General features: G+C 45.0%; 1 protein-coding gene across 1 annotated transcript in view; it reads right to left on the reverse strand.

The window, feature by feature from the left end:
• Positions 1-27,408, reverse strand: part of LOC146798102 (cytochrome P450 2G1-like) — a 610,713-nt gene that overhangs the window by 457,776 nt on the left and 125,529 nt on the right. The window contains exons 2-3 of the mRNA XM_085625317.1: positions 24,972-25,134; positions 21,476-21,628 (exon numbers count right to left, since the gene is read on the reverse strand). Of these exons, the coding sequence (XP_085481443.1) occupies positions 21,476-21,628; positions 24,972-25,134 (316 nt within the window). The remainder of the gene's footprint in view (positions 1-21,475; positions 21,629-24,971; positions 25,135-27,408) is intronic.

Here is a 27,408-nt window from a genome sequence, read left to right on the forward strand (position 1 = left end):
TAACAAGGTGATGCAAGGCAGGGCAATTCCTCAATTCAGATTTACAAAGCTATGCTAAGGAAGGACTATTATGCAATGCAGCTACGTGCTCTGTGATACGTTAAGTTTAGAATTGTGAGACATTCCATGGGAGGAGCATGGTCTTTCCTGTGCATCCACCCATCGATATGATGCAATTTCAGATTTAGAAAAGTTAGTAAACCTGGGATCTTTGCAAATCAGTACACCTGCCATATGATGGCATAGCAAGGAGAGAAATCTTTTTCCTTTCTATGTGTGTTGCATTCTGCCTATCTTGTTCTGTATGGAGTTCTCGCCCCCCAACTGCAGTTGTAAAGTTACTATTAACTCGTAATTTGTGAATGCCTAAAAAAGTAAACTTGCACCAAAGTGTAAATTTACTGTGAGAATCAGGCCCTATATATCTAAGTCATCATTTCAATAAGGAGCTCTAGAGGGAAAAAATCTGCCAGACCACCCTCCACACAATATCTATTCATCCAACAAAGGATCTGGCAAATATAGGCACTTTCTCAAATTAATCTATATATCTATAGAATACCAATGAGGGAAGATATCTTTATCTAAAGCCTCAGACGGCTATCATTATAGCATAGTCTGGCCGTATCCTCAGCGCCCTTTAATTAAAAAAAAAATTACAGAAAAGAAGAAAGACAGACAAAAGAAAGTGGTCAGTCAGTGCACCCAAATTGACACATACCTCCAATTAAAAGTATATATGTGCTCAAAAATGTGTGGAGAAAAGTGAAAGTATCTCACGTGCGCACCACCAGAGGAGCTACTGGTCGGTTCTCACCAGCTTGCCCACGTTTATGTCATCATCGATAACTTTCTCAAAGAAAATAATGTGTGATGTGTCCAATAAATAGAGGAGTGCTAAAAGATAAAGACCCTGTGAAAACAGTGAGACTCAGAGAATCTCACTTAAAATTGGATTAAACTCACAACAGCTGGTCACTTTTATTCCGAACTGTGAGTCAGCACCAAAGTTAAAAACACAGCATGTTGTGAATAGGCCTGGGCGAAGCACTACGCTACGCTCGCGTAGTTTGCGAAGTTCGCGCTACTTCGCACTACGCGAACTGCACGTAGCACAGTGCGAACACGCGTAGCGTAGTGTTGCGTAGTGCTGCGGTCATTTTTTGCTTGCTCGCGGTCCTCAACGTCAAGTTGGCGACCGCGAGCAAGCAAAATGACATCCCGGCGAGACTTTTTCCTTGTTCGCGATCGCGAGCATGGAAAATAAACCACCCGGCGAGATTCCCAACGCGAGGAGGTCAGGTTTCTCATTGCGAGGGCTCGCGTATGCTCGCGACCGCTCGCGATGAGAAACTACCAGTTCGCGTTGAGAAAGCTGCCGCTCGAGTAAAAATCTTCTCGAGCAGCAGAAAACTACAGCTCGCACTGTGCAAGATGCCATTTTCAATGATTGCACAGTGCCGGTTGCTTGTCCGCACTGTGCAATCATTGAAAACAACATCTTGCACAGTGCGAACATGTTACTACGCAGTTCGCGAAGTGCTACGCGTAGCTCGCGTAGTGCGAACTACACTTTGCGTAGCTTCGCGAAGTGCTACTTCGCGAACTACGCCCACCCTTAGTTGTGAACCACTTTAATGACGGCCAACAAGTTTCATTGCCAACTATATTGTGGCAAATTCATCAGGGCAACCAAGGTCAACAATCACCTCCCTGGACATCTAATATCAAAAAAGCGAGTGACTGACAGACACACACATCAAGGAGAGAGAAAAAAAGACAAAAACATTTAGAGGAATTTTTACTAGACCCAACAGGCTCTCTTCAGTACAGATATGAACTGAGCCTGTATACCATGGCCGTCTAGATTGACACATGGCCCTTAATTTATCATTAAAATATTTACCTAGCAGGAGCTATGGGCCTGCATATCAGCTCCCACTATGTCGCAGGGATGTGTATCATATACAGCTTTTATCCCTAAAAATAGCACTTATGTTGCTTGTTATTTTATCTGTGGAAAGAGAAAACATACCATATATTCCATCTAGAATATATGAAGGTCAATAGCACACTATATCTAGAGCTACCTTTCACGTGTACACACACAACCTATTGTATTTTCATTGGCATTTAAAAGATCACGTTTAGTAACTCCAATAGGTACTCAAACGATTTCACACCAAAATTTTAGAACCTCAACACAACATCAAATAGCTTCTCTATGCCTTATTGCTTGTGCTTGCTCATCTAAAAGCTCCAGCAGTTCTAGGAGCATTCATCTATTCAGGTGTCTTTCTTACAATAGAGTGTATAACACCACCTCTCACGACAATCATGTTGTCAAAGTTCATGCAATGGACAAAGTGCATTCGTTACCCTTCATCTGTACATACCAACCCCTCCTAAAAGCGTAATTCTCCTAAGTCATGCGGCCACCCAGACTCAGCCCACATACTCTTACTGCTCCATAGGGACTCCGATCGGTGAATCAACCCGGCAACACCTACGCCACCTAAAGCTTTTTTATCCGAGTTGGACGCGCTCACCCTTGCACCGTCCATCATCACGTGATCCCGACACTGGCTTCACCAATGATCGACCCGGTACAGGCGCCATCTTGGAATGGTAAATGAACGTCATTGAATCAAATAATGTATCCTACACTGTACAATTAAAATTATAGGTGCACACAGTAAATTGAAGGTCGTACAATGCAGCACTACTAAAACTAAAATGCCACATTGTGCCATGTTAATAAACAACCATCACGATTTTTAATATGATGTGGCACACTCCATCTCATAACGTCCCTGATCACATGACCCCCGCTCCGGCCTCAGGATTGAAATTACATGTACGGGTGCCATCTTGTAATGATGAAAACCCTCAATCAATAGAGGAACATGCCCTGCACTGCTTATAATGCTGCAATGTACATTGAGAAAGAAAGAAACAGGCCCATACTAAATAGAGAGTCGAGTGCTACAATGGTTCAAAACCTCTAGTAATAACTAGTGCCAAGTTTCTAAAGGCCTCCCTCATTGGAGTTAGCACTACCCGTATATCACATAGAACAGTCCACACTATGGATAAAAAATTGGAAAGATGCCAACCCACATGCACAAGTACGCAATTGTATACATAGTGCAACCTGCAATAATTCACACAGCTTTTAGAACAGTCAACACTAATAATACTGAATTTGTGTTGACTCACAGTGAGCTCATAGCACACCCCTATTTGTCAATGACATTACTCCATCAGTCATAATCTCATCTACTGATCTTATTCCACTCAATCTGATCATTGAGGCCAATTTGATCTATCTTTTCAAAAACAAATCCAACGTGCTTCTTTAACAGCAAGTCTCTAGTCCAAACTGTTTAAGTCACCCACTACCTTTTCCAGTACCACCCATTTTAGTGCTTCATGATGATGTGAGTATTCCTTGTAATGTTGTACCAAACGTGTGGTCAGTTTCCCTGCCTTGATTGTACTAAGGTGTTCTTGTACTCGAACCTTAACCTTGCGAGAAGTTAGACCTATATAGTGCAACCCACAAGGGCAGGTCAGTCTGTAGATCACATTTGTAGAGTTACTGTTGCTGAACTTATTTAAGTACCACGTCTTCCCATTGAGCATCTGAAGTTCAGTCATTTTTTCTGTTAACTCACAGACTGAACAACATCCACAGGGGTAGTGACCCAATGGAATGGGGTTACTGACAGTGCAGTGCACCGGTCTTGTATGGACCAATCTGTCCTTTAAATTCTGAGCACGTATGAACGCGAATCGAGGTTGCAGCATTTGAAATTCATTAGTAGATAATAATGACCAATGTTTTCTTATTGCTTGACGGATGTTAGTAGAGAGGGGGTCAAACGTTAATACCACTGGTAAGCAATCCTTAGATTCTTTCCTGTTTCATTCGAGAAGTACATGTCGAGGTGTATTATGGGCCCTCTTTCGAGCCCTGGTGACAATTATTCTTGGATAAGCTCGCTGAACCAATTTTTCAGTCAAGCTCTCAGATTGTTGCAAGAATTCATTAGTCGAGCAACAATTCCTACGATACCTGAGAAACTGGCCCACCGGGAGATTATCCCTCAGGGCCCTCGGGTGAATGATTGATAATGTAACAATTAATTTTTGTCGGTGGGTTTTTGATGTACACTTGTACTAAGCTTGGTATTTAGTACTCTAATGTTCAAATCGAGATAAGTGGCTCTCTCACTATTTATCTGCCAGGTAAACTTAAGGCATTTATCTCGACCATTCAACCACTCCAAAAATTCACATAACAGTTGTAGGGGTCCAGACCAGATGCATAAAACATCGTCAATAAACCTCTTCCAGAGGCAAATATGCCTCTGGAAGGGGTTAGAGGACTGGCACAGATGGTATTCCTCAAATTGGCCTACATAAATGCAAGCCAGACTCGGCGCAAAAGTTGCGCCCATTGAAGTACCCGATATTTGCAAAAAGAATTCATTTATGTAACAAAAATAGTTACGAGTCAATGCCAATTCAACACATTGCTTCACAAATGACCGGGGAGTGTCGTAAAACCCCTCCTGAGCCCCAAGAGCCCGAGCTGCTGCCACCAGCGTCGCCTCTTGGGGTATGCTCGTATATAAGGACTCAATTTCTATTGTGACTAAAAATTGTTGAGAAGGGTCAAAATACATGTCATCAATCATATTCAGAATATCGGTGGTATCCTGAAAATAAGATACTTGCTTAATCACCGATTCTCTCAGAAAAAAGTCTGCAAATTGCGACAATGGTTCATGCACAGATTCAATACCCGAAACTATTGGGCGTCCTGGAGGGGGCCGTTGGGCCTTATGAATTTTGGGCAGATTATAAAACGCCGGTGTTCTAGATTTAACATTAATCAGAAAGTCTGCCTCTTTACTCATTATCAATTTTTTCTCTTTTGCTTGGGAAAACATCATTGTAATTATGCCCAAGAGTTCGACTGATGGATCCCTAGGCAGGGGTTGGTAATTTTTCTTGTCGTGCAACAGTCTCAATACTTCCGCCTCAAAGTCACATGTATTCATTAATACTATGGCCCCGCCTTTATCGACAGACTTGATAGTTATAAATATATTATCTTGTAATGATTTAACTGCCTGCCAGTCGGTCTTACTCATATTGGTAAAGGTCTTTCGATGCTCTGCTTCTTCCAGCACTTTGATCTCATCTAGTACCTTTTGCTCAAATACCAAGACTTCAGGGCCCAATGAAGAATACGATGGACAAAAATGAGATGGGCGATGGAGATTAGTAGAAAAGACAGAGGGAGGATACTGTTCTTGATTAGCAAAAAATGTTTTGATCTTGATTTTCCTCATTACCTCTTGAACCTCCATCCTGCCTTTAAATGGATCATGGCATGGGGTAGGCACAAACCCTAAACCTTTGTTAAAGACACTCAATTCACTTATCGTCAACTGATAGTCAGAGAGGTTATCCACAATGTTGTTTAATTCGGGGTCCTGACCCGACTGCGGGTCAGACGTGGTGAGAACATTTGCCATGTTCGTGTCTGATTCTGCATGGCCCTGCCTCTGCCCCTGGGTCCTCCCCCTCTTTTGCCCCGCTGGCCCTGTCCTAAAAAAGAGCGTAATAGAGCTCCCAAATCCTTATTAGACTGAGCCTGGGGGTTGAATCTGACCCTCCCTTGATCTGCTGGATGTGACCCTTCTTCCTCTTCACTTGACGTGTTGTCAAACGTCCAATTCTGTGGAGTCCGTCTAGTCTGTTGACGTCCACCCCTTTGATGTCAAATTACTGGTGCCTGTTCAATTCCTGACTGATAATACTTATCTTCAGTATATGGAAATGCCCACTCATGACAGTACCTCTCCAAGTCCCTCCTGAGTCCTTTGATTTTTTGATTCACCATATAGTTCTTATAGTCCGCTAAGTCTTCCTGTATCCTCTGCAACTGCTCTTTAGCATCAGTGATAGTTGTGTCGTTTTTTATAGTCTCCTCTAGGTCGACAATTTCTTTTAACAACTCATCACTCAATCTCTTGGCAGTCTGAATAATCAAAATAAGCTAAGCCCGGGTGCATTTATTCGCGATGAAACTCCAATCCACCCGGAATTGCCTATCATCCAGGAGACAGTCCCGAAAGCATTGGGCGCTGAGACTTAATGTTGTGATTGATTCATGATATCTCTGCATATTTTGTATTATAAATCATGTGAATCTCAATTCTGATTTCTTATAAAAGGGACTCTTTGTATGCTTACATTTGTAAATAATGCAAAAAGCAACAAAGGAAATTGCATTATGAAAAAATAAATATGGAGTGATGAGAATAATTATGGTGTATAAAAAGGATTCATTGTTGACATATTGTCTTAATTTATGTGCATGCTTTTGTCCAAGTTGCCCATTGGAACTTGGCCCCCACACACATTGATAAACTATGGCACATCCTCATCAAACAGCAGTTTTAGACTGTTAAATGCATAAAAATGAGAAAGGGAGCTAACTAACTGGCCTTTTAAGTCTTGCACCTATTTGCCCCAATCTTTTGTTATTCAATCAGACAACATGTCTGCACCTACAGCTAAGAGGATAGGAGGATTGTCAATCCTGTAAAAGAGTATATAAGCAGTACATTTAATATCAAAGGTTTTGAATAGTGGTGCTAACCAATTTCTAAGGACAATTAGCACCAGATTTATTAAGGAGCTGTGTTGTCCTTGCACGAGGTGATGCAATATGAAAAAGGTGGGTGTGCAGTTCCTGAGGTGAGGGAGTGTTCAGGTCACTTATGGATTGCCCTCACACACCCCGAAGGATATCATGCTTTATCATTGGGCTGTGCTCCTCGTTGGGCCGGCGCTGCTATGCCCGACGGGCACCCGCGAAGGGGCTCTTTGCCGGAGATCGTTTAAGAGGCAGCTGTTTGGTGTGTGGGGGTATGTGGTCAGGCTAGTGAAGTGAAAGTGTGTTGTTGTTTTGAAATGGGTTTAGTACTGCCCTATGTGGAACAATTTTTATTCTGGCGGTGTACTAACCAAACTAAAAGTGATTGAGCCCTGTCTGGAGCCAATGATCCTACAGGGTCTGATGGGTGTAAATGGTCGACATGTTTCTTGCCTTCAGCCCCTAATGGGTCAAGCGGCAATTCATCAGAAGCGGTGTCTAAAAAGTAGTTAAGGTAGTCCTAACTCTTACACCACCACAATGCTGGTGCTGATTATCGTATTGTCACCAGCATTGATTAAGTGGTTTCAGGACAATAGGCCTGGACTCATTGAGACCTGAAATAAAACAAAGTGGGATAAAAACAATTACAGTTACGTTAGTAACTGAACCTGGTCTTGGTAACTGTTAGACCTGGCATCATTGGCATGAGTCTCTCCTCCATTTTTTCTGTTTGCCTCCTCTGTTTACGATGTTTTGCTGGATTATTGCTTTGGGCACTGTGCCACTGCTGATCCGTGCCACAGTGCAAGTGCTCCCTATGCTAAATTGTTACATTGATTGGTGTTACCATGATTGGCTTGGTTGACTTACTGTTCAGACCCTAGTCTAGTGCACTGCGCGTGCCAAGGGCGTGTAAGTTAACTGCTGCTGGTGGGCTTGCAGCACTGGTTGTGCCACCCACAGAAGCAGCGTGCAAAATGTGTCTCAGGCCTGCCACCGCGGCGCCTGCGTGCAGTCCCTGACTGCCATGTCGACTTGGTAAGGAAACCTACTTACCAGTCTCTAAACCTTCCCTTTGCCACATTTCAGACACCTCTATGGTAGGCCCTAGGGCAGGGTGCATTGATGGTAAAAGGTAGGTCATGCCCTGATGTGTGTGGCATGACCTAATAGTGAATTACAGCCATTTTCGTTTTTCACTATTGAAGGGCTACCTGCCTCCAATAGGCCAGACTGGGCAGACTGATTATTAACTCCATTATAATCTATCTGACTCAGGGAGCATGGTAGCAAGTCGAGTTTAGTATCCCTGAACTCAGAATTTAATAACACACCCTTTAGGATGGATGGTTTTTAAATTCTATGTTTGAAAATAGCACTTTTAGAAAGTGGCTATTTTCTTGTCCAACTATCTACCGGTCTCTGCTGGTTTGGTGTGTGTGTCAGGGGCTGGGTGGCTCCAGAGGTCTGAGTGAGTCAGTGTGGGGTGAATGGGGCGTTTACACGTAGAGTGAGGGAAGAGTAGCCTGCCCTGCCTGACACAATACTGGCCCCGCCTCCTGCTGGGCGACTGATAGCCCTGCTCCTACCAGTGACAATACTGGCTCCGCCTCCTGCTGGGCGGCTGAGGACTCTGCCCTGCCCAGTGAATAGGCCAGGTGCCTCTGCCTGGCAACACCCACAACAAACCTGAGATGGTGGGAATCGCCCTGCTTGGACAAAGGGAACAAAGGGAAAAAGGGGTATAAGAGAAGGACCCCTGAACCAAGAACTCAGATCACTTCTGACAAGGAAACCTGTACCAAGGACAAGAAGCCTGCTGATCTAAGGACTTGCCTCCCCTTTCTGCCAGAGTGCTGTTTTGCTGTGGAGGAACCTGAAAGCTGCTTCTTTATTTTTGCCAAGGAACAAGGAGAGAGGAACTTGGTGTGTACTCTCTGAACACTTGCTAGGAAATCTCCAAGGACTGGAAGAGTGCCAGTCTCCTGCTGAAGTCACAGGGCCAAAGGACTTCACCATTTGCTGAATTGCTGGAAAGTGTTGTTTCCAGTACACAAGGGAAAATCTGCAGTCTCGACGCCAGCAGCAACGCCAGTGAGCAGTGGGTATCGGCCCCGGCTCCAAGTGACCCCGTCTCGACGCCGGTATCGACGCCAGTGAGGAGTGAGTATCGGCTCTGCCTCCAAGCGACCCCGTCCCGACGCCGCTGCTGATCGCATCGACTCGACGCCCGTCTCGACGCCGTGAGCGCTGCTCCGGCCCGACATCCCTCGACGCCGCTGTGGATTGGCCCGACTCCGAGGCACGATCGACGCCGACCTCGACGCCGACATCTCGACGCCGTGGATCATCGTTTTCTTCGTTTCTCAAGGTACTGTACTTGTGGGGTCTGTTGCGACTCCAGGCTTGACGTAGCGCTCCTCGCGGTCGACGCCGAACCTTGGGAATCTTGTAGACTCGACGTCGTGTGACTCCTGTGGGGGTTACATTGTTGCCAAAGACTGTGCTCAGAAGAATACTTTGCTAAAGAACTATTTGCCAAGAAGAAACCTTACTTGAACTATTATTTTTCCTTCCAAAGAGTATTTATTAAGTCTGTGGTATATTTTTGTCGTTATTTGGTCTTGTGCTAAGCCTTATATAAAAATACTATTTTTATAATAACTTCTGTGTCGTGTCCATCTGTAGTGTATTCACTTTATTACTGTATGTGGTCATAAATGCTTAACACACTGCCTCTGAGATAAGCCTGTCTGCTCTGCCAAGCTACCAAGGGGGTAGCAGGGGTTATCTGAGTGTGTAATCCCCTTTCCCTGACTAGAGTTGGTTGGTCCCTATTTGTCAGAAGTGTATACCTCTGCCAACTAGAGACCGCCGGTTCTAACATTGGTGGTCAGCGGTGAGGATTGAACTTTGCATTTATGACTCATGTGCAGTGACTAGTGTACGCTACATAGTGAAAGCAGACCATAACGCAGCCACAGTCTGGTTGGTAGGATTGCCTATTTTTGTTCTCCGCTTTCCTGGAGCTTATTTTCTTAAACACTGCCAGTTTTGACCATGGAGAATGCCGGAGCTGCTACACCTGTGGAGAATGTTGTGGGGGAATTTGATAAGGAGAAGATAGATTCCTACACGCTAAAAGATCTAAAAGGATTTTGCAAGCAGTTTAAAGTTCCTACCACAGGTGTCTCAAAGAAAGAGGGCTTCCTCAAAGCGCTGAAGGCCTGGTTAGAGGCCAGAAATCCCTCTGATCCGGTGGTGGTACCGGAAGAGGAAGAAGAAGAGGAAGAGGAAGAGCCCACAGGTGGGCCAGTGTCATCTCCAGGCAGTAGTGCGTCCTCTAGGAGCCTTTCCCCCGAAGAATTAGAAGACAGGGAGAAGGAGAGGGGGTACAAGTTGGAAATGGCAAAACTTAAATTAGGAGGGCAGTTGGAATTAGAGAATGCAAGAAGCAAGAGAGAAGCTGAAATGGAGAGCAAAAGATTAGATTTTGAGAGAGAGAAATTAGCGTTTGAACGTGAGAAGATGGTGAGGGAGATGGAGCTTAAAACTAAGAGTTTAGAGTTGAATCCCTCTGGTGGCAGCACTCCATCCGTGCCTGCAGAAAGTAGGTTTTATTTTCCTAAGGATGTGATCAAAGATTACAGTAAGAATGAAGATATTAGCCAATGGTTTAAAGCATATGAGTTAGCATTGTTGGCCCACCGGGTCCCTGAGAAGGATTGGGGAACGGGGTTGTGGAGCCGCTTTACAAACGAGGGGAGAGATACCTTGTTGAGCCTTCCTGCTGAGGATAGGATGTCTTATACTCATATGAAAGATGCTTTAATGCTGAGATATGGCTTAACTCCAGAAAAGTACAGACAAACCTTTAGAGAATGTAAGAAGTTGCCTGGTACTACGTGGGTTGAATATGTGTCTTTTTTCTGCAGAACCATGGATGGTTGGATAAAGGGTAGCAAGGTTGATAGTTATGATGCTCTTTATGATTTGTTTGCTTGGGAGCACTTGTCTAATAACTGTTTTCCAGAGCTACGCCAGCACCTTGTTGACAGCAAGCTATCTAACCCTAGAAAACTTGCTGAGGAGGCGGACCGCTGGGTCAGTACCAGGGTCCACAAGGGTCCAGTGGGAGACTCAGCCAAAGGTGGGCAGGGTCCCCAGCAGAAGAGTGGGGGGGACAGGGGTAAACAGAGGGAGTTTCAGAAAGGGCCCCAAAGTAGTCCCCAAGGGAACCAAGGGAAGGGTTCCCAGCCTCCCCCTGTAAAGAAACCAGAGGCCCCGACAGGTAAACCTGTTCACAGGGGCCCCATGACCTGCTATGCCTGTAAGCAGGTGGGACACCGTTATTATGATCCCCAGTGTCCCATGAAGGATTCGAATGCACCGCCGCGTGCACCCCCTCGTCAGGTAGCGAGTGTAGCCCTGGGAGGGGATGAGATGGGTGCCCCCGGTGGGTGGGGTCCCGCAGAAATGTCCCTGGTCTCTTTAGGAGACGTGGAAATGGTCCCTCCAACCCCTCTGCCTAGTAACACTAAGAAATATAGGCAGTGGGTGACCATTAATGGCCATAGGGTGGAAGCTCTCAGAGACACCGGAGCGAGTGTGACAGCTGTCAAGTGTCACTTGGTGTCCAGAGAGCAGGTGGTCCCTCATGCATTCTACCCCGTTGTAGCTGCTGACAACTCACAGAGTAAGTGTGAGGTAGCTCAAGTTCCTTTTGAGTGGGGGGGGGTCTCAGGTACTCTTCAGGTTGCTGTGAGGCCCGCCATGCCTGTTGATTGTCTCTTGGGCAATGATTTGGAGGACTCCCCTTGGGCTAAGGTGGAGAGAAAAGCGCATCTGGAAATGTTGGGTCTGCCTGAGTGGGTGTGTGCGACCACCCGGTCCATGTCAGTCAGTAAGGGTGTTGATGGGGGCCCGGAGCCTGAAAGTATGGCCCAGGTCCCAACCGTGAAGAGAAGAGGCAGGGGGCGCGGGAAACCGTCCCCCATCGTTCCCGCGGTCCAGGAGGGAGCAGACCCTGAGGGGGATGCCCTGGAACCGACAGGAGAACAAGTGGCCGAACTGGGAGACCTGCCCGAGCTGACCCATTGGCAGCAGGATGGTGGTCCCTCCAGGGAGGAATTTTGTGCTGAACAGAAAGTGTGCCCTTCTCTTGTGGGTATGAGGCAGCAGGCCTCAGCCCAAACGACAGGTGATCAGTCAGGATCACATTGGGTCTACTGGGAGAACGACCTCCTGTATAGCGAGCCTAAGGCTGCTGAACCTGGGTCAGCCCGTGTGCTGGTGGTACCCCAGCGCTTCAGAGCCTTCCTACTGGGGTTGGCTCATGACGTTCCGTTAGCTGGACATCTGGGGCAGGACAAGACCTATGACAGGCTTGTCACCCATTTTTATTGGCCTCAGATGAGAAGGGATTCAGATATCCATTGTAGGACCTGTCAAACTTGCCAGGCAAGTGGGAAAAGTGGGCGGAAGCAGAAGGCTCCCCTCCAACCTTTTCCCGTCGTCAGTACCCCCTTTGAGCGAGTGGGAATTGACATTGTGGGGCCACTGGACCCCAAGACAGCCATGGGCAACAGGTTTATCCTGGTCTTGGTGGACCATGCCACCCGGTACCCGGAAGCCATCCCTCTCCGAACAGTGACGGCCCCCGTGGTGGGACGGGCACTGATGGGTGTTTTCTCCCGCATGGGGTTCCCCAGAGAGGTGGTGTCAGACCGGGGCACCAACTTCATTTCGAATTATATGAAGTCTCTGTGGAAGGAGTGTGGGGTAACCTACAAGTTTACCACTCCTTACCACCCTCAAGGTAATGGGCTGGTTGAGAGATTCAACCGGACCCTAAAAGGCATGATCATGGGTCTTGAAGAACCAATGAGGCGTAAATGGGACGTCCTCTTGCCATGCCTGCTGTTTGCTTACCGTGAGGTGCCCCAGAAGTCTCTAGGGTTCAGCCCCTTTGAGCTTTTGTATGGTCACCCGGTAAGAGGACCTTTGAGTCTGGTCAAAGAAGGCTGGGAGCAATCTCCCAGGAAACCTCCCCAGGATGTATATAGTTACATGCTGGCCTTTAGGAACCAGACTCGGCGCTTCAGAGATCTTGCTCAGGCAAATCTGGAGGCCAGCCAGGAAGAGATGAAGCGGTGGTACGATCAGAATGCCACTCTGGTTGAGCTTCAACCTGGTCAGAAAGTTTGGGTCATGGCCCCTGTGGAACCTTGTGCGCTCAAGGACAGGTGGACTGGACCGTTTGAGGTTGTGGAGAAAAAGAGCGATGTCACCTACTTGGTGGACTTGAAATCTCCCAGGAACCCCTTAAGGGTCCTGCATGTCAACCGGTTAAAGCCCCACTTAGAAAGGTCCGAAGTGGGCATGCTCCTTGCCACAGATGCTGGGATGGAGGAGGAGAGTGAGCCTCTTCCTGACCTCCTGTGTGCAAAAGAAAAAGATGGGTCAGTGGATGGTGTTGTCCTCTCTGACACACTGACCCCTGAGCAGCAGCAAGATTGTCGCCATCTGTTGGTACAATTCCCTGATCTGTTCTCCTTAATCCCTGGTGTCACTCAGTGGTGTGTCCATGATGTGGACACCGGGGACAGCACTCCTGTGAGGCACAAGGCCTACAGGGTGACTGACAAGGTCAGAGCATACATCAAGGAGGAGGTCTCCAAGATGTTTGCCTTAGGGGTGGTTGAGTCCTCTAGCAGTCCTTGGGCCAGCCCAGTGGTCTTGGTCCCAAAGGCTGCAGCGCCTGGTGCTTCACCAGAACTTCGGTTCTGTGTGGATTACCGAGGACTCAATTCGGTCACCAAGACTGACGCGCACCCCATCCCCAGAGCTGATGAGCTCATCGATCGGTTGGGGGCTGCCCGGTACCTTAGTACGTTTGATCTAACGTCTGGGTACTGGCGGATCGCCTTGACTGATGGGGCAAAAGAGAGGTCTGCATTCTCCACACCAGATGGGCACTACCAGTTCCGGGTGATGCCCTTTGGGATGAAGAATGCCCCTGCCACATTCCAGAGGTTGGTTAACCAGGTATTGGCCGGGCTGGAAGATTTCAGCGCCGCCTACCTGGACGATATAGCAGTGTTCAGCGCCAGCTGGGAGGAACACTTGCGCCACCTCCAGGAAGTGTTGTTGGCCCTGCGCAGAGCAGGCCTCACAATCAAGGCCAGTAAGTGCCAGATTGGGCAGGGTTCAGTGGTGTACTTGGGGCACCAAGTAGGGAGCGGCAAGGTGGCCCCCCTGCAACCCAAGATAGATACCATCCTGGCTTGGGAACCGCCCAAAACCCAGACTCAGGTGAGAGCCTTCTTGGGTCTCACGGGTTACTACAGGAGGTTTGTCAAGGGGTATGGCAACATTGTGCACCCCTTGACCTCGCTGACTTCCAGGAAGCAGCCGAGACTTGTGATCTGGACTGACGCCTGTCAGAAAGCCTTTGACACCCTGAAAACTGCAATGTGTACAGCACCGGTCCTCCAGGCACCCGACTTTTCAAAAGAATTCATTGTCCAGACGGACGCTTCAGAGCATGGTGTGGGGGCTGTTCTAGCACAGATGAATGAGGAGGGCCGAGACTTACCTGTAGCCTTCATCAGCCGGAGGTTACTTCCCAGGGAACAAAGGTGGAGTGCGATAGAGCGTGAGGCATTTGCTGTGGTCTGGGCGCTGAAGAAGCTAAGACCCTACTTGTTTGGGTCTCACTTCCGGGTTCAGACGGACCACAGGCCCCTCAGATGGTTAATGCAGATGAGGGGTGAGAACCCAAAGCTGTTGAGGTGGTCCATTTCCCTACAGGGGATGGACTTTACGGTGGAACACCGCCCTGGTACAGATCACGCCAATGCTGATGGTCTGTCCAGATTTTTCCGCCTTAGTGATGAGGACTCCCTGGGTGAAGGGTAGTTCTCCCCACATTTCAGCTGGAGGGGACACGTGTTAGACCTGGCATCATTGGCATGAGTCTCTCCTCCATTTTTTCTGTTTGCCTCCTCTGTTTACGATGTTTTGCTGGATTATTGCTTTGGGCACTGTGCCACTGCTGATCCGTGCCACAGTGCAAGTGCTCCCTATGCTAAATTGTTACATTGATTGGTGTTACCATGATTGGCTTGGTTGACTTACTGTTCAGACCCTAGTCTAGTGCACTGCGCGTGCCAAGGGCGTGTAAGTTAACTGCTGCTGGTGGGCTTGCAGCACTGGTTGTGCCACCCACAGAAGCAGCGTGCAAAATGTGTCTCAGGCCTGCCACCGCGGCGCCTGCGTGCAGTCCCTGACTGCCATGTCGACTTGGTAAGGAAACCTACTTACCAGTCTCTAAACCTTCCCTTTGCCACATTTCAGACACCTCTATGGTAGGCCCTAGGGCAGGGTGCATTGATGGTAAAAGGTAGGTCATGCCCTGATGTGTGTGGCATGACCTAATAGTGAATTACAGCCATTTTCGTTTTTCACTATTGAAGGGCTACCTGCCTCCAATAGGCCAGACTGGGCAGACTGATTATTAACTCCATTATAATCTATCTGACTCAGGGAGCATGGTAGCAAGTCGAGTTTAGTATCCCTGAACTCAGAATTTAATAACACACCCTTTAGGATGGATGGTTTTTAAATTCTATGTTTGAAAATAGCACTTTTAGAAAGTGGCTATTTTCTTGTCCAACTATCTACCGGTCTCTGCTGGTTTGGTGTGTGTGTCAGGGGCTGGGTGGCTCCAGAGGTCTGAGTGAGTCAGTGTGGGGTGAATGGGGCGTTTACACGTAGAGTGAGGGAAGAGTAGCCTGCCCTGCCTGACACAATACTGGCCCCGCCTCCTGCTGGGCGACTGATAGCCCTGCTCCTACCAGTGACAATACTGGCTCCGCCTCCTGCTGGGCGGCTGAGGACTCTGCCCTGCCCAGTGAATAGGCCAGGTGCCTCTGCCTGGCAACACCCACAACAAACCTGAGATGGTGGGAATCGCCCTGCTTGGACAAAGGGAACAAAGGGAAAAAGGGGTATAAGAGAAGGACCCCTGAACCAAGAACTCAGATCACTTCTGACAAGGAAACCTGTACCAAGGACAAGAAGCCTGCTGATCTAAGGACTTGCCTCCCCTTTCTGCCAGAGTGCTGTTTTGCTGTGGAGGAACCTGAAAGCTGCTTCTTTATTTTTGCCAAGGAACAAGGAGAGAGGAACTTGGTGTGTACTCTCTGAACACTTGCTAGGAAATCTCCAAGGACTGGAAGAGTGCCAGTCTCCTGCTGAAGTCACAGGGCCAAAGGACTTCACCATTTGCTGAATTGCTGGAAAGTGTTGTTTCCAGTACACAAGGGAAAATCTGCAGTCTCGACGCCAGCAGCAACGCCAGTGAGCAGTGGGTATCGGCCCCGGCTCCAAGTGACCCCGTCTCGACGCCGGTATCGACGCCAGTGAGGAGTGAGTATCGGCTCTGCCTCCAAGCGACCCCGTCCCGACGCCGCTGCTGATCGCATCGACTCGACGCCCGTCTCGACGCCGTGAGCGCTGCTCCGGCCCGACATCCCTCGACGCCGCTGTGGATTGGCCCGACTCCGAGGCACGATCGACGCCGACCTCGACGCCGACATCTCGACGCCGTGGATCATCGTTTTCTTCGTTTCTCAAGGTACTGTACTTGTGGGGTCTGTTGCGACTCCAGGCTTGACGTAGCGCTCCTCGCGGTCGACGCCGAACCTTGGGAATCTTGTAGACTCGACGTCGTGTGACTCCTGTGGGGGTTACATTGTTGCCAAAGACTGTGCTCAGAAGAATACTTTGCTAAAGAACTATTTGCCAAGAAGAAACCTTACTTGAACTATTATTTTTCCTTCCAAAGAGTATTTATTAAGTCTGTGGTATATTTTTGTCGTTATTTGGTCTTGTGCTAAGCCTTATATAAAAATACTATTTTTATAATAACTTCTGTGTCGTGTCCATCTGTAGTGTATTCACTTTATTACTGTATGTGGTCATAAATGCTTAACACACTGCCTCTGAGATAAGCCTGTCTGCTCTGCCAAGCTACCAAGGGGGTAGCAGGGGTTATCTGAGTGTGTAATCCCCTTTCCCTGACTAGAGTTGGTTGGTCCCTATTTGTCAGAAGTGTATACCTCTGCCAACTAGAGACCGCCGGTTCTAACAGTAACATACTAGCCCAAACGCCAGGACAGTTTTTATCAACTACTCATTGGTGCCTAAGGGGGTTGGTTGTAAGCACATTAAGCTCTTAGTGTGTTAAAATCATTAGTTTCTTTGTGCACATTACATAGTACTATTTTGCAGGCAGTTTAATTGGCACAGGCCATGTTAGCCGAAATGTCTGGGAGGATACATATGTTCAGTATTATGGCCATATGATAAATGCAGTATTGTGATAAGATCTTAGCATGTTAGCATACCCCAAATTGTTCCACATAGGGCAGTACTAAACGAATTTTAAAACCACAAAGCACACTCACTTCACTAACTTGACCACATACCTACACACACCCAACGGCTGCCTCTTAAAAGATCTCCAGCAAAGAGCCCCTTCACGGGTGCCCGTCGGGCATTGCAGCGCCAGCCCGACCAGGAGCACAGCCCAATGATGAAGCATTACATCCTTCGGGGTGTGTGAGGGCAATCCATAAGAGACCTGAACACTCCCTCACCTCAGGAACTGCACACCCACCTTTTATCAGGAGCATTGTGCAGGACCTTCGTAAAAGCTCCTGGTTCCTCCCTTTTGAGTAACAAGGTGATGCAAGGCAGGGCAATTCCTCAATTCAGATTTACAGAGCTATGCTAAGGAAGGACTATTATGCAATGCAGCTACGTGCTCTGTGATACGTTAAGTTTAGAACTGTGAGACATTCCATGGGAGGAGCATGGTCGTTCCCGTGTATCCACCCATAGATATGATGCAATTTCAGATTTAGAAGCGTTAGTAAACCTGGGATCTTGCCAAATCAGTACACCTGCCATATGATGCCATAGCAAGGAGAGAAATCTTTTTCCTTTCTATGTGTGTTGCATTCTGCCTATCTTGTTCTGTATGGAGTTCTCGCCCCCCAACTGCAGTTGTAAAGTTACTATTAACTCATAATTTGTGAATGCCCAAAAAAGTAAACTTGCACCAAAGTGTACATTTACTGTGAGAATGAAGCCCTATATAGCTAAGACCAGCACCACATAGTTTCGTTGTTTATGCAAAGGTATTGTTTATGGCCACCTATGCCTAATAAAATAGTCCACTGACTCTCCATGGTGTTCTCTCAGGTGGGGCAGCAAATTTTTGTAACCATAATAATAGAAATATTGTGTCCTACATATCGTTTACAAAAATAGATCCCGATATGTGTTAATAATAGAGCATCTAACCCAATAGGACAGTCTTTTTTAGAAACAGTATTTAGGATACAATATTTCTGCCTGGTCATATTTTGGTTAATGATATTCTGACGTACAACCCTTTGTAGAGAGCTATACAGTTACCCAGAGTGAAGCCCATACTGGATATTCTGGCATACAAACCTTTGTAGAGAGCTATGAAGTTACCTGGAGCAAAACCCATGCTTAGTAACAACACCTGTTAAAAAATTGCTATAGAGTAATTGACCATCTAACATGGTCCTATCCATTATGTCCACTCCAATATATGTACATTGTACTAGCCACAGTTCGCTACAGAATGGACTAATCACATTCTCTGAGGCACTCAAAACCTATGAACGCATTAAAAACCCCACAGCAGTGGTGCGTCAAACTGACACATAGGGCAACCAGCCAGTGCCCAATGAGCTTATATGACAGAACAGTGTGTGACTGGTTTTTTTACCAGTTCGTGGCCGGTTTTTGTGCCAAGTGGGAGAATATTCATTATTACTTGACCTATAATCAGACACCTTTTTAAGCTAGGCTTTCCTTGTCTATCATAGCACTCTCAAAAAAGATATATGCATGACAGTGTTTATTGCTCTTTCTGGTCATTCACAGCCAAATGTGGAACGTTACAAAGCAAAAACATGTAGGTATTAGTGGAACAGTGGCAATAGACAACTAGGGGCCTGATTTAGATCTTGGTGGATCTGGACCCAATGTCACATTTCCATTAGATTCCCCACCTGCCTGCTAGGGGGACCGCCCACTTTATTAAGTTATAGGCAGGTCAATGGACGATAGTCCGTCTGAGTGCCACTGTCTCTGCTAGAGTTTTCTGACGGCATCATAGGCAAAAGCAGCTGCACTGAGACAATTACAATGTGCCTTAGCGCCGACGTAACTCTGGCAGGTAAACCTCCACACCTGAGTTGGCAGGGCCCGATTCACAGAACTAACTTAAGACAAAATCCTAAACTTACTACTTTTGGTGTTCACAAAAGGTATTTAGTAGTAGTAAAATTAGGATTTTGTCTTAAGTCTGTCTTAAGTCTGTCATAAATCTGTCTTAAGTCTGTCTTATGTCTGTGCTAAGTTTGTCTTAACTCTGTCTTAAGTCTGTCTTAAGTCTGTCTTAAGTCTGTCCTAAGTTTGTCTTAAGTTTGTCTTAAGACTGTCTTAAGTCTGTCTTAAATCTGTCTTAAGTCAAATTTAAGACAAAATCCTAACTTTACTACTACTAAATGCCTTCTGTGAATACCAAAAGTAGTAGGACAGACTTAAGACAGACTTAAGATAGACTTAAGACAGACTTAAGACAAACTTAGGACAGACTTAAGACAGACTTAAGACAAACTTAAGATAGACTTAAGACAGACTTAAGACACACTTAAGACACACTTAGGACAGACTTAAGACAGACTTAAGACAAAATTCTAACTTTACTACTACTAAATGCCTTCTGTGACTACCAAAAGTAGTAAGTTTAGGATTTTGTCTTAAGTTAGTTCTGTGAATCGGGCCCGCAGTGTTTATAAGGTAGAAAAATACCTTTTTTTTGTTTTTCACCTCTGCTGCCGACAAGAGCCATATCATGCCAATCATGCCTTTGCTGCTACTTCTTGACCACAAGCCAATCAACCCTGTCATCGCCGGAATCAAAGGTAAACTTCTTTTTTAGTTGTTTCTGTTTGCATTGTCTGTTTCCATTAGCTCTAGAATCATGCATTTTGAAATCTCTCTGTCACCCAATATTTAACTAATTTGTAATGCATAAGTGTGTAATGTTGTTGTTTAAGAAATTTAAAGAAACACACTTGAATAATGTCATTTTATTTTCTATTTTTTTTAAAGCTGCCTTCATGATAATGGACACTAACACAAAAATTGACATCAATTAAAAAAGAAAAGTGACCATACGGTGTGTTTAATTTATTTTCGTAAACTGCAAAATCCTTAACATGTTTATTACACATTATTGGGATAACATAAATGTAACAAACTGTAGAAATTGAACTAGACAAGGTGTAACGCTTTTGTAAATTTCTGTAAAATCAATGTTAATTCCAAGCTTGGATCAGTTAAATATTTATTCATGTAATATTTCCCTTGGCTGGTGCATTTCCTGTATTTAAATAAATTTCGATTGTACGGTGTAATGCAAATGAGTTAATTTTGATCACTTACCAAATTAAGATAAACACACCTGTATTACCATTTAAAAAATATTTAAAAGATTTATTTTAGTGTAAGTGTCCCACGACAGAATCCCTCCCACACAACACCAGGACAATAGGCAAGACGCAAACCCACTGCAGGGGGATTTGTGATTAGGCTACTTTGTATGAGTCTACCAATCACCCAGGCACTATCCCTGGACTCATGAAGGTGACTGAATACTGTTTGCCAGCAGAGGAGTCTGCTGCTTACATGACGGTAAACACTCTCTCAACATGGATCGATATTCATCCATCACACATCTAAATATGGCAGGCAGGATTTTGTCAGCTTAGATGTGGAGGGGCGGCTGGAGTCCTGCCAAGATCTAAATCAGGCCCTACATTTTTAAGATGTTTTATGTAAGTGGTTAATATTTTAAATATTTTACTCATGGTATTCAAACGTCTACAAGGCTTATTTTGTCAGACAGATGGGTATAGATAATGCATATTATACAGCAAGTATTGTAATTCAAATAATTTATAGCAGCGGTTCTTAACCCATGGTCCAGAAACCCCTAGGGGTTCACGACGCTTACTCAAGGGGGTTCACGGCTGCTCAAAAAATTAAATAACATTAACAAATTAATAAGTTGGGTAAATCAAAAAGTAAAATATAAGAATGACGTTTTTTAAATGTTCTGTAGATGTAAAGGAGATGAAATTGAAGGCTAAAAATTAAGTTAGTATTGTCACATTGATTTGTGAGAGCAATACACGTGCATCAAACGGAATATAGTATAGGCAATGGGTTCTAAATTGAATTTGGAAAATCTCGAACCTTCCCATTAAAAATAATAATTGACATTTGTTTCCAAATTAAATTAAATATTTCACTATTTGTGTATTTTTTGATGAATCCTTGTAGCTCTATTTTCCGTACAGTTTTCCAAATCAAATCATCAAAATTGCTCAGGCCAGGTCCCCGGATACCAACAATGACCCAGTGGGTCGCCAGGTTCCAAAAACGATTCGGTGGGAAACCCTGCAAACCAGTAATGATTAAGTGGGGGTACTCAGAAGACAAACAGGTAAGAGCCACTGATTTAGTAAATATGGGCCCATTAATGTATGGCTTCTTATTCATTATCAAAGCAAAGTCCTAGGAGAACCAGTCAATTCCATTGTGTTTCACCAAAAGCCCCTCAAAATATAATGCACCTGTTAGCAGTTTAGTTTTCCTCTTTTTAAAACCATCAATACCCACCTTCCATCTTTCTCAGCTCTTCCAAAAGACAATGTATTTCATCAAGGATCAGCTCCTCAGTGCTTTTTTTCCCCATTCCAAAATCTTTCAGAGTCATGAGGGTAAAGCGGCGCATCTGCTTCCAACGTGCCATGTTGTTGGTGAATGCAACTCCTAGAACACAAGTCAACACATTTTATTTACTGACCCATTAGTGGCTTTGAAGCAAGACCATATCTTACATACAGTGCTGTTAGTTCTCTCTAGCTGCTGGCAATAAGATATTTGACCACTATGCTTCAAACAACATATTATGATGACCATTTAGCGGAGGATCTGGGGGCTAAGATGATGGCGTACGTGGATGACACTCAGCTATTATTTACCTAAAAGAGAGAGGTGGGCTCGGTATCTCAGGCACACCTTTGCCTGGCCTCTGTTTTTAGCTGGATGGCGGAGGCACAACTTAGATGTAATGAGGGGAAATCGGAGGTTCTGCTATTCGGCATGTTTCCTCCGAATTTCCGAGAGCAGCTTTGGCCACCTGAGTACCCCAGTCCAATTTCCTCCGGGAAATCGGCAAAGAATCTTGTGGTTTGGTTCGATGAAAGTCTCTCTTTTGAGATACACATTAAGAAGTTGGCTGGTGGCTGCTTTGGTTTGCTTAAATCATTTAGAAGTGTTTTCCCCCTTCTACCAATAGCAGCGAGACAAACAATTACATGTGCACTGATTATGTCCTGTTTGGATTATGCTAGTGCCCTTTTTTCTGGCATTCCGGGCTATCTGTTAAAGAAATTACAGGTAGTCCAGAATACTGCTGCCAGACTGTTATCCGGGCTGTCATCTAGGGACAGTGTGCAGAGCCAGCTTCGTTTGTACCATTGGTTACAAGTAGCCACGAGAGTTACATTTAAGTTACTGATCCTGGCCCATCGGGCACTTCATGGAAGCGGGCCTCTCTATCTTCAAAAGCGGATCTCTCTCTATGTACCTGGGCGGGCATTGCGCTCCCCTTCTTTGTATCTTGCTCATGTTCCTTGCTTTCAGCGACAGAGGACCGGGGGTGGCTCTTTCACAGTGAAGGCAGCTACTGCCTGGAACACTCTCCTGTTGAGCCTGCGCACCATCCAGGATTTGTTTTTTTTTAGGAAAAAAATGAAAACCTATATTTTTGTTTGACGATGAGTATAGTACCTCTATAGACTCGTGCCGGGATACTCCTGAGTAACTGTGTGCGTAACAAATGCATATAACATAACATAACATAACATAACATTTGTTGGGCCAGCTATGTCTCCTTCATAGAATACCGGATGCATTCCCCTTTCTTGAGTGCCAAACAGTGCCTAAATTTTTTTGCCTGACATATTTCTGCCCTAGCATGACATTAAACTAGCATGTAGGCAGAGACCTTGGGGTGCCCTTGACTGTGCAAGGTTCTGGACCTATGCAATAAACTGGAGGGGCACACTAAGTGTATCCTTATTGTCTTGGGTGTAGTACATAATGCAGTGGTGCCAGGATGCTGTCTTTTGTTTTGGAACATTAACAGTGTGGTCAGATATTTTCCCTATATCACTGGGAGTGAGGCTTACCAGCACACTTGTTGAACATTCCATTGCTATATGTATAAACAGACCTTGTGCTGGAATTCTATGTGTGTGTTGAGAGTGAGTGCATGTGTAGCGTGTTTAGCATATGTGTGAATGAGGCTAAATACTGAGTCCAGTGGGTTCTATTTTTGATACAACTGTACAGGCTTTGCACAAGATGGAGGGTGATGGCAGCTCTTCCAAACAGTGAAAGTGTTGATGTTGAAGTGAGGAGGATGGAGACTGAGCTACCCTTAGAAATATTTAAAGGCCTTTTGTTAGGAAGGACCTACAGAATAATACTTCCTGAGCACCGTCATTTGGTTGATGGTAACAGCAAGGAACACGATTGCAGTTTCTGTTGTGAAAGAATGGGAGATTTCTAGGTCAGGCATGCACTTTTGCCCACCTGAATACTGCTTCAATTGGACTGATGATAGCCAGGTGCAGAAACCTCACACCTCATTGTGCCAATATTGTGGACCTCCATTCTTGAGACAGTCCCAGTGCTAGCTGGTGTGAATGCCTCACTCTACTCAAAGGCAATGTCTGGAGAGCAGCTTAGGGCGGACTCTGGAAAAGAGGAACGTCCCAAACCAGTTCTGCAGTGTGAGACAGTGGATCCAGATCCCCCTGTCTAGGAAATGTGTATAAAAAGCTAACTATAACTGTTCCACTTTGTTCCAATTCCACTTCCTTCATAACCAGGAAAGGGAATGCTTCACATAATACTTAAAGGACTGCTCTGCAACCAGAGCTAGTGTCTGCTGTACAGCCAGTTTTCTGAAGTTGAGAGAACATTACCTGAAATCTGTACTTTCGCTGAGGATCTTACTGAAAGTCTACAACCAGCCTGTCTGCAGAGAGAGGGAAGGAGTATACCTGGGCCCTCAGGAGAAGAGACTGTCCAGGAGAAAAAAAATCCTAAATATCCCAGTGACTGAAGGATATCCAGAGAGAGAGGCTATTATGTGAGATCAGCCTAGGAGCAAACGACTCTGCACATGGTCTCTCCGGTCTCTCAAAACTGGTTCCTGGCCTGATCAGGGATGCAAATGCCATCTGCCTGGTTGGGCTTGCACCTGCTGTGATTATCACATTGACCTCATCTAGGCTGTGACTGGCATTGGCCTTGTCAGGGCTACACCTACTATGATCATCACATTGGCCTGATCTGGGTACTGTCTGTGGGGATGTGTTAGGGTTGGCACGGCACTAGATGACACATGTGCCTCTGAGTGCCCTTGAGTAGTTTAGTTTATTATTATCCCAGGGTCCTGACAAATTGCCTGGATCTTTCATGACTTTACCGGCAAGAAACATGTTGACCAATATTTACACTTTGAGCTAATGTGGACCATTATATCCACTCTGGCCTGCACTTATTTTTAACATTACCTAGGGTCTTACAAATTAAAATTTGATTTATAATCCCTAATAAGTTAATTTTTAAACTCACCACTCTACTCATTCACCGCACCTTCACCTTCACACTCAAACTTCACAACTGCAGTTTAAAAGAACTTCAGCAAAGAGCCCCCCTGTGGGGGCCGTTGGGCATTTGCAGTGCTGGCCCAACGAGGAGCTGCCCAATGATGAAGCAAGACACCCCTCAGAGTGTGTGAGGGCTCTTGCTCCTGAAGGACCAGATCTCTCTGACGTTATCCTTCAGGCATTCCCTGACCGACCTTCCTACAGGAACTGCACCCTTCACGTATACCTACATTCCTGGGTCCTGTGTGCTGGACCTTTATCTGCCCTCTGTCCCTCCTTGTGATTTTTTATTATAACTTTTAGGCATACCCTACACACGGGGCAGCACAAACTGTATGGTTCTGAGCTGGGGACTGGTCAGAATCATACAGACTGTGCTGCCCTGAGAGAAAACATAACATAGCCGATCCAATGTATTTATTGCTCACCATACTGTTTGTAGACCTTGTCACCGCTTGGCATCGCTCCTCGCCCAAGGAAATCTTCTCCCTGATCAATCAGCGCTTTTCTGACGTTTTCATATCCACATACCACAATAACTCGTCGAAGGCCCAAATAAATTGTAAACAAGTCCCCGTACTTTTTTCTCAGCTGTGTGAAAAAAAATGAAAATAAACAATTAAGTCCTCCAATATTCTGTGCAAACACTTTTTTCTATAGTCATGTTTTTTGTTGGAGGTGTTAAACAATATGTTTAAGTATCCCATTCTGGTGAGGCAAAGGTGATCAAGTCTAATGTGCGCCAAAAAGATGGTGAACGTGTCTGTGAATTTGGGGTTGTGGTATGGGGGTCTGCAGATTAGGAGGAATGAAAATGTACATTTGGGAGAAATGGGGCTGTTAGATGGGAGGGATTTCCAGTCTGGCTTTGAGTTTTGCACCCTTAGTGATGGTGTGTTTTTATGTGCAAGTGTGATGCCCCTAACTCATTAGTTAGTTTGGTTCCGATGGATTAGCATTTAGGGTTCAGGGCAGCATTTGGGCACTATGTTCCTAGTGAGTGATTTTTCCTAACACTGTATCACCAGATACATTTAGTGGCATAGCCTACGAAGCACTGGCCTATCCTAATGCTCTTTTGATGCAAGGTTGCCAACGGAGCTGTAGTTGAATTTTCTCATTGACTTTACAACAATTGTGAATGTCTGTAAATGTATTCTCACATCTCTCCATCTTCATGCTCTTTTAAACATGGTTGTCAATGCAGCAGTCGTAAACCCTTCTCCTTCGACTTCTCACATTTTTTAAATTCTACTAAAATTTGGAAACTTATAATGCTCTCAATATTGTTTAGCTAAAGCATGCCCATCTGTATTTTTTGACAGTGTGTTTCATTTTCCTCATTACCTTAATTTGTGTTCACTGCAACATGCCACCGGCCATAATTTTTTACACATGCAGTTCTGCCAGCTTTGATGTTTTTAACCTGAAAATGTATTCCTTGTGCAGTGCTATAATAAGACCACAGCTCCCTGACATGCTTGGAGTCATTCATGTTTGCGACCATCATTCTTTTATTAGCGTGTATAATTTTGGTTTGGATAAGTTGTACCGACATGTGTACATCCATCACTACAATGCATGAATACTAATAGCAATGTTTACTTTGTGCCAGTTGTTGTAGGTGGAACCCACCAAAACTAATATTTTGGGACCAGCGCTTATTTTTCCTCACTGGACTTTGAACAAGAACAAGAGAGAGAGAAAAAAACAAAAGGGCGAAAGAAAGAGGAAGAGAAAGACAGAAAACCAGTGGTAAAGAAAGACAGCAGGAGTGAAAAAGAACCGAAATGATTGAGTTAAAGGGACATGGAGTGTCTGGTCGCAGGTGAAAGAGGCATGAAGCAGAATCAAGACTGTGCAGCCTTGGTATTTGGCATCCCTGACATTCGATAGTGCACGCCGAGGTGGTCTGTGCAAAACTTTGAGCCCTTGCACATATTATTTTACAAATGTTTGAAATCCTTCTAATAATAAGTCCTCAGGCAGTACTTATACTTGTAGCCTAAAAACTAAATGGAGGATATTTTGACAAACTAATAAGAAAGGAATAGGCGGAGATGGAATTTATACATTGGTGAGTGACGCGCTTACTGCAGTATGATATTAGAGATTTAAGTTTAAATATAACATAAGGTTTTTTCTATCTGATTTATTTTGGCTTTTTTGATTTTAGAATATTTATAGGAAGACAATGGACTAATGAACTGAATTCAGATCACAAAACAGGCATTAGATTATAGGTGAGTGGTATTCTACAATAAAAAATAGAGAGGGGTAACAATTGCTCAAACTGTGTCTTTATTTGGAACTGGAAGTACCCGTAAATAAAGGGATTTCAACTGGCCTGTTGGCCTTCTTATGATATATTTTTTACTTAACACTTACTTATCACAGAAATATAGAGTAATACTCTTCCTTTATTATGCTCATAGACCAAAACCAAAGCAAAGTGAATAACCAAGAAAAAATGAAGTAGGAAGAATTACAGACTTGCCACTATAGAATCACAGGTGAGATTTTTTAGATAATTAGATCGTATTAAAAAGGACCTGGGCACGACATTACGTCACACTACATTTATAAATGTTCCTCAAATTTGCAGACTACCTATTGGTAACCACTGGTGAAGACTAGTAGGAACAGTACTTGTGTGAGCCATAAAACTGGTGATTGAAGATTATCAAGACAGCACGCTTTTTGCTTTTTGTTATAATTCGAGGTATGTAGTCAGTGAGGTTTGGATTTCAATAAACCTTTGTTATTGTTAACTTTCTTTGAGGAACCCTCAAACGTCCACTGTTGAGTAAGGGTACTGGAGAGATGTGCAGTTGAGATTTATCTCGTCGCTTTATAACAATTCTG

Source organism: Triturus cristatus, chromosome 9, assembly GCF_964204655.1.
Source record: "Triturus cristatus chromosome 9, aTriCri1.1, whole genome shotgun sequence".
Taxonomy (NCBI): domain Eukaryota; kingdom Metazoa; phylum Chordata; class Amphibia; order Caudata; family Salamandridae; genus Triturus; species Triturus cristatus.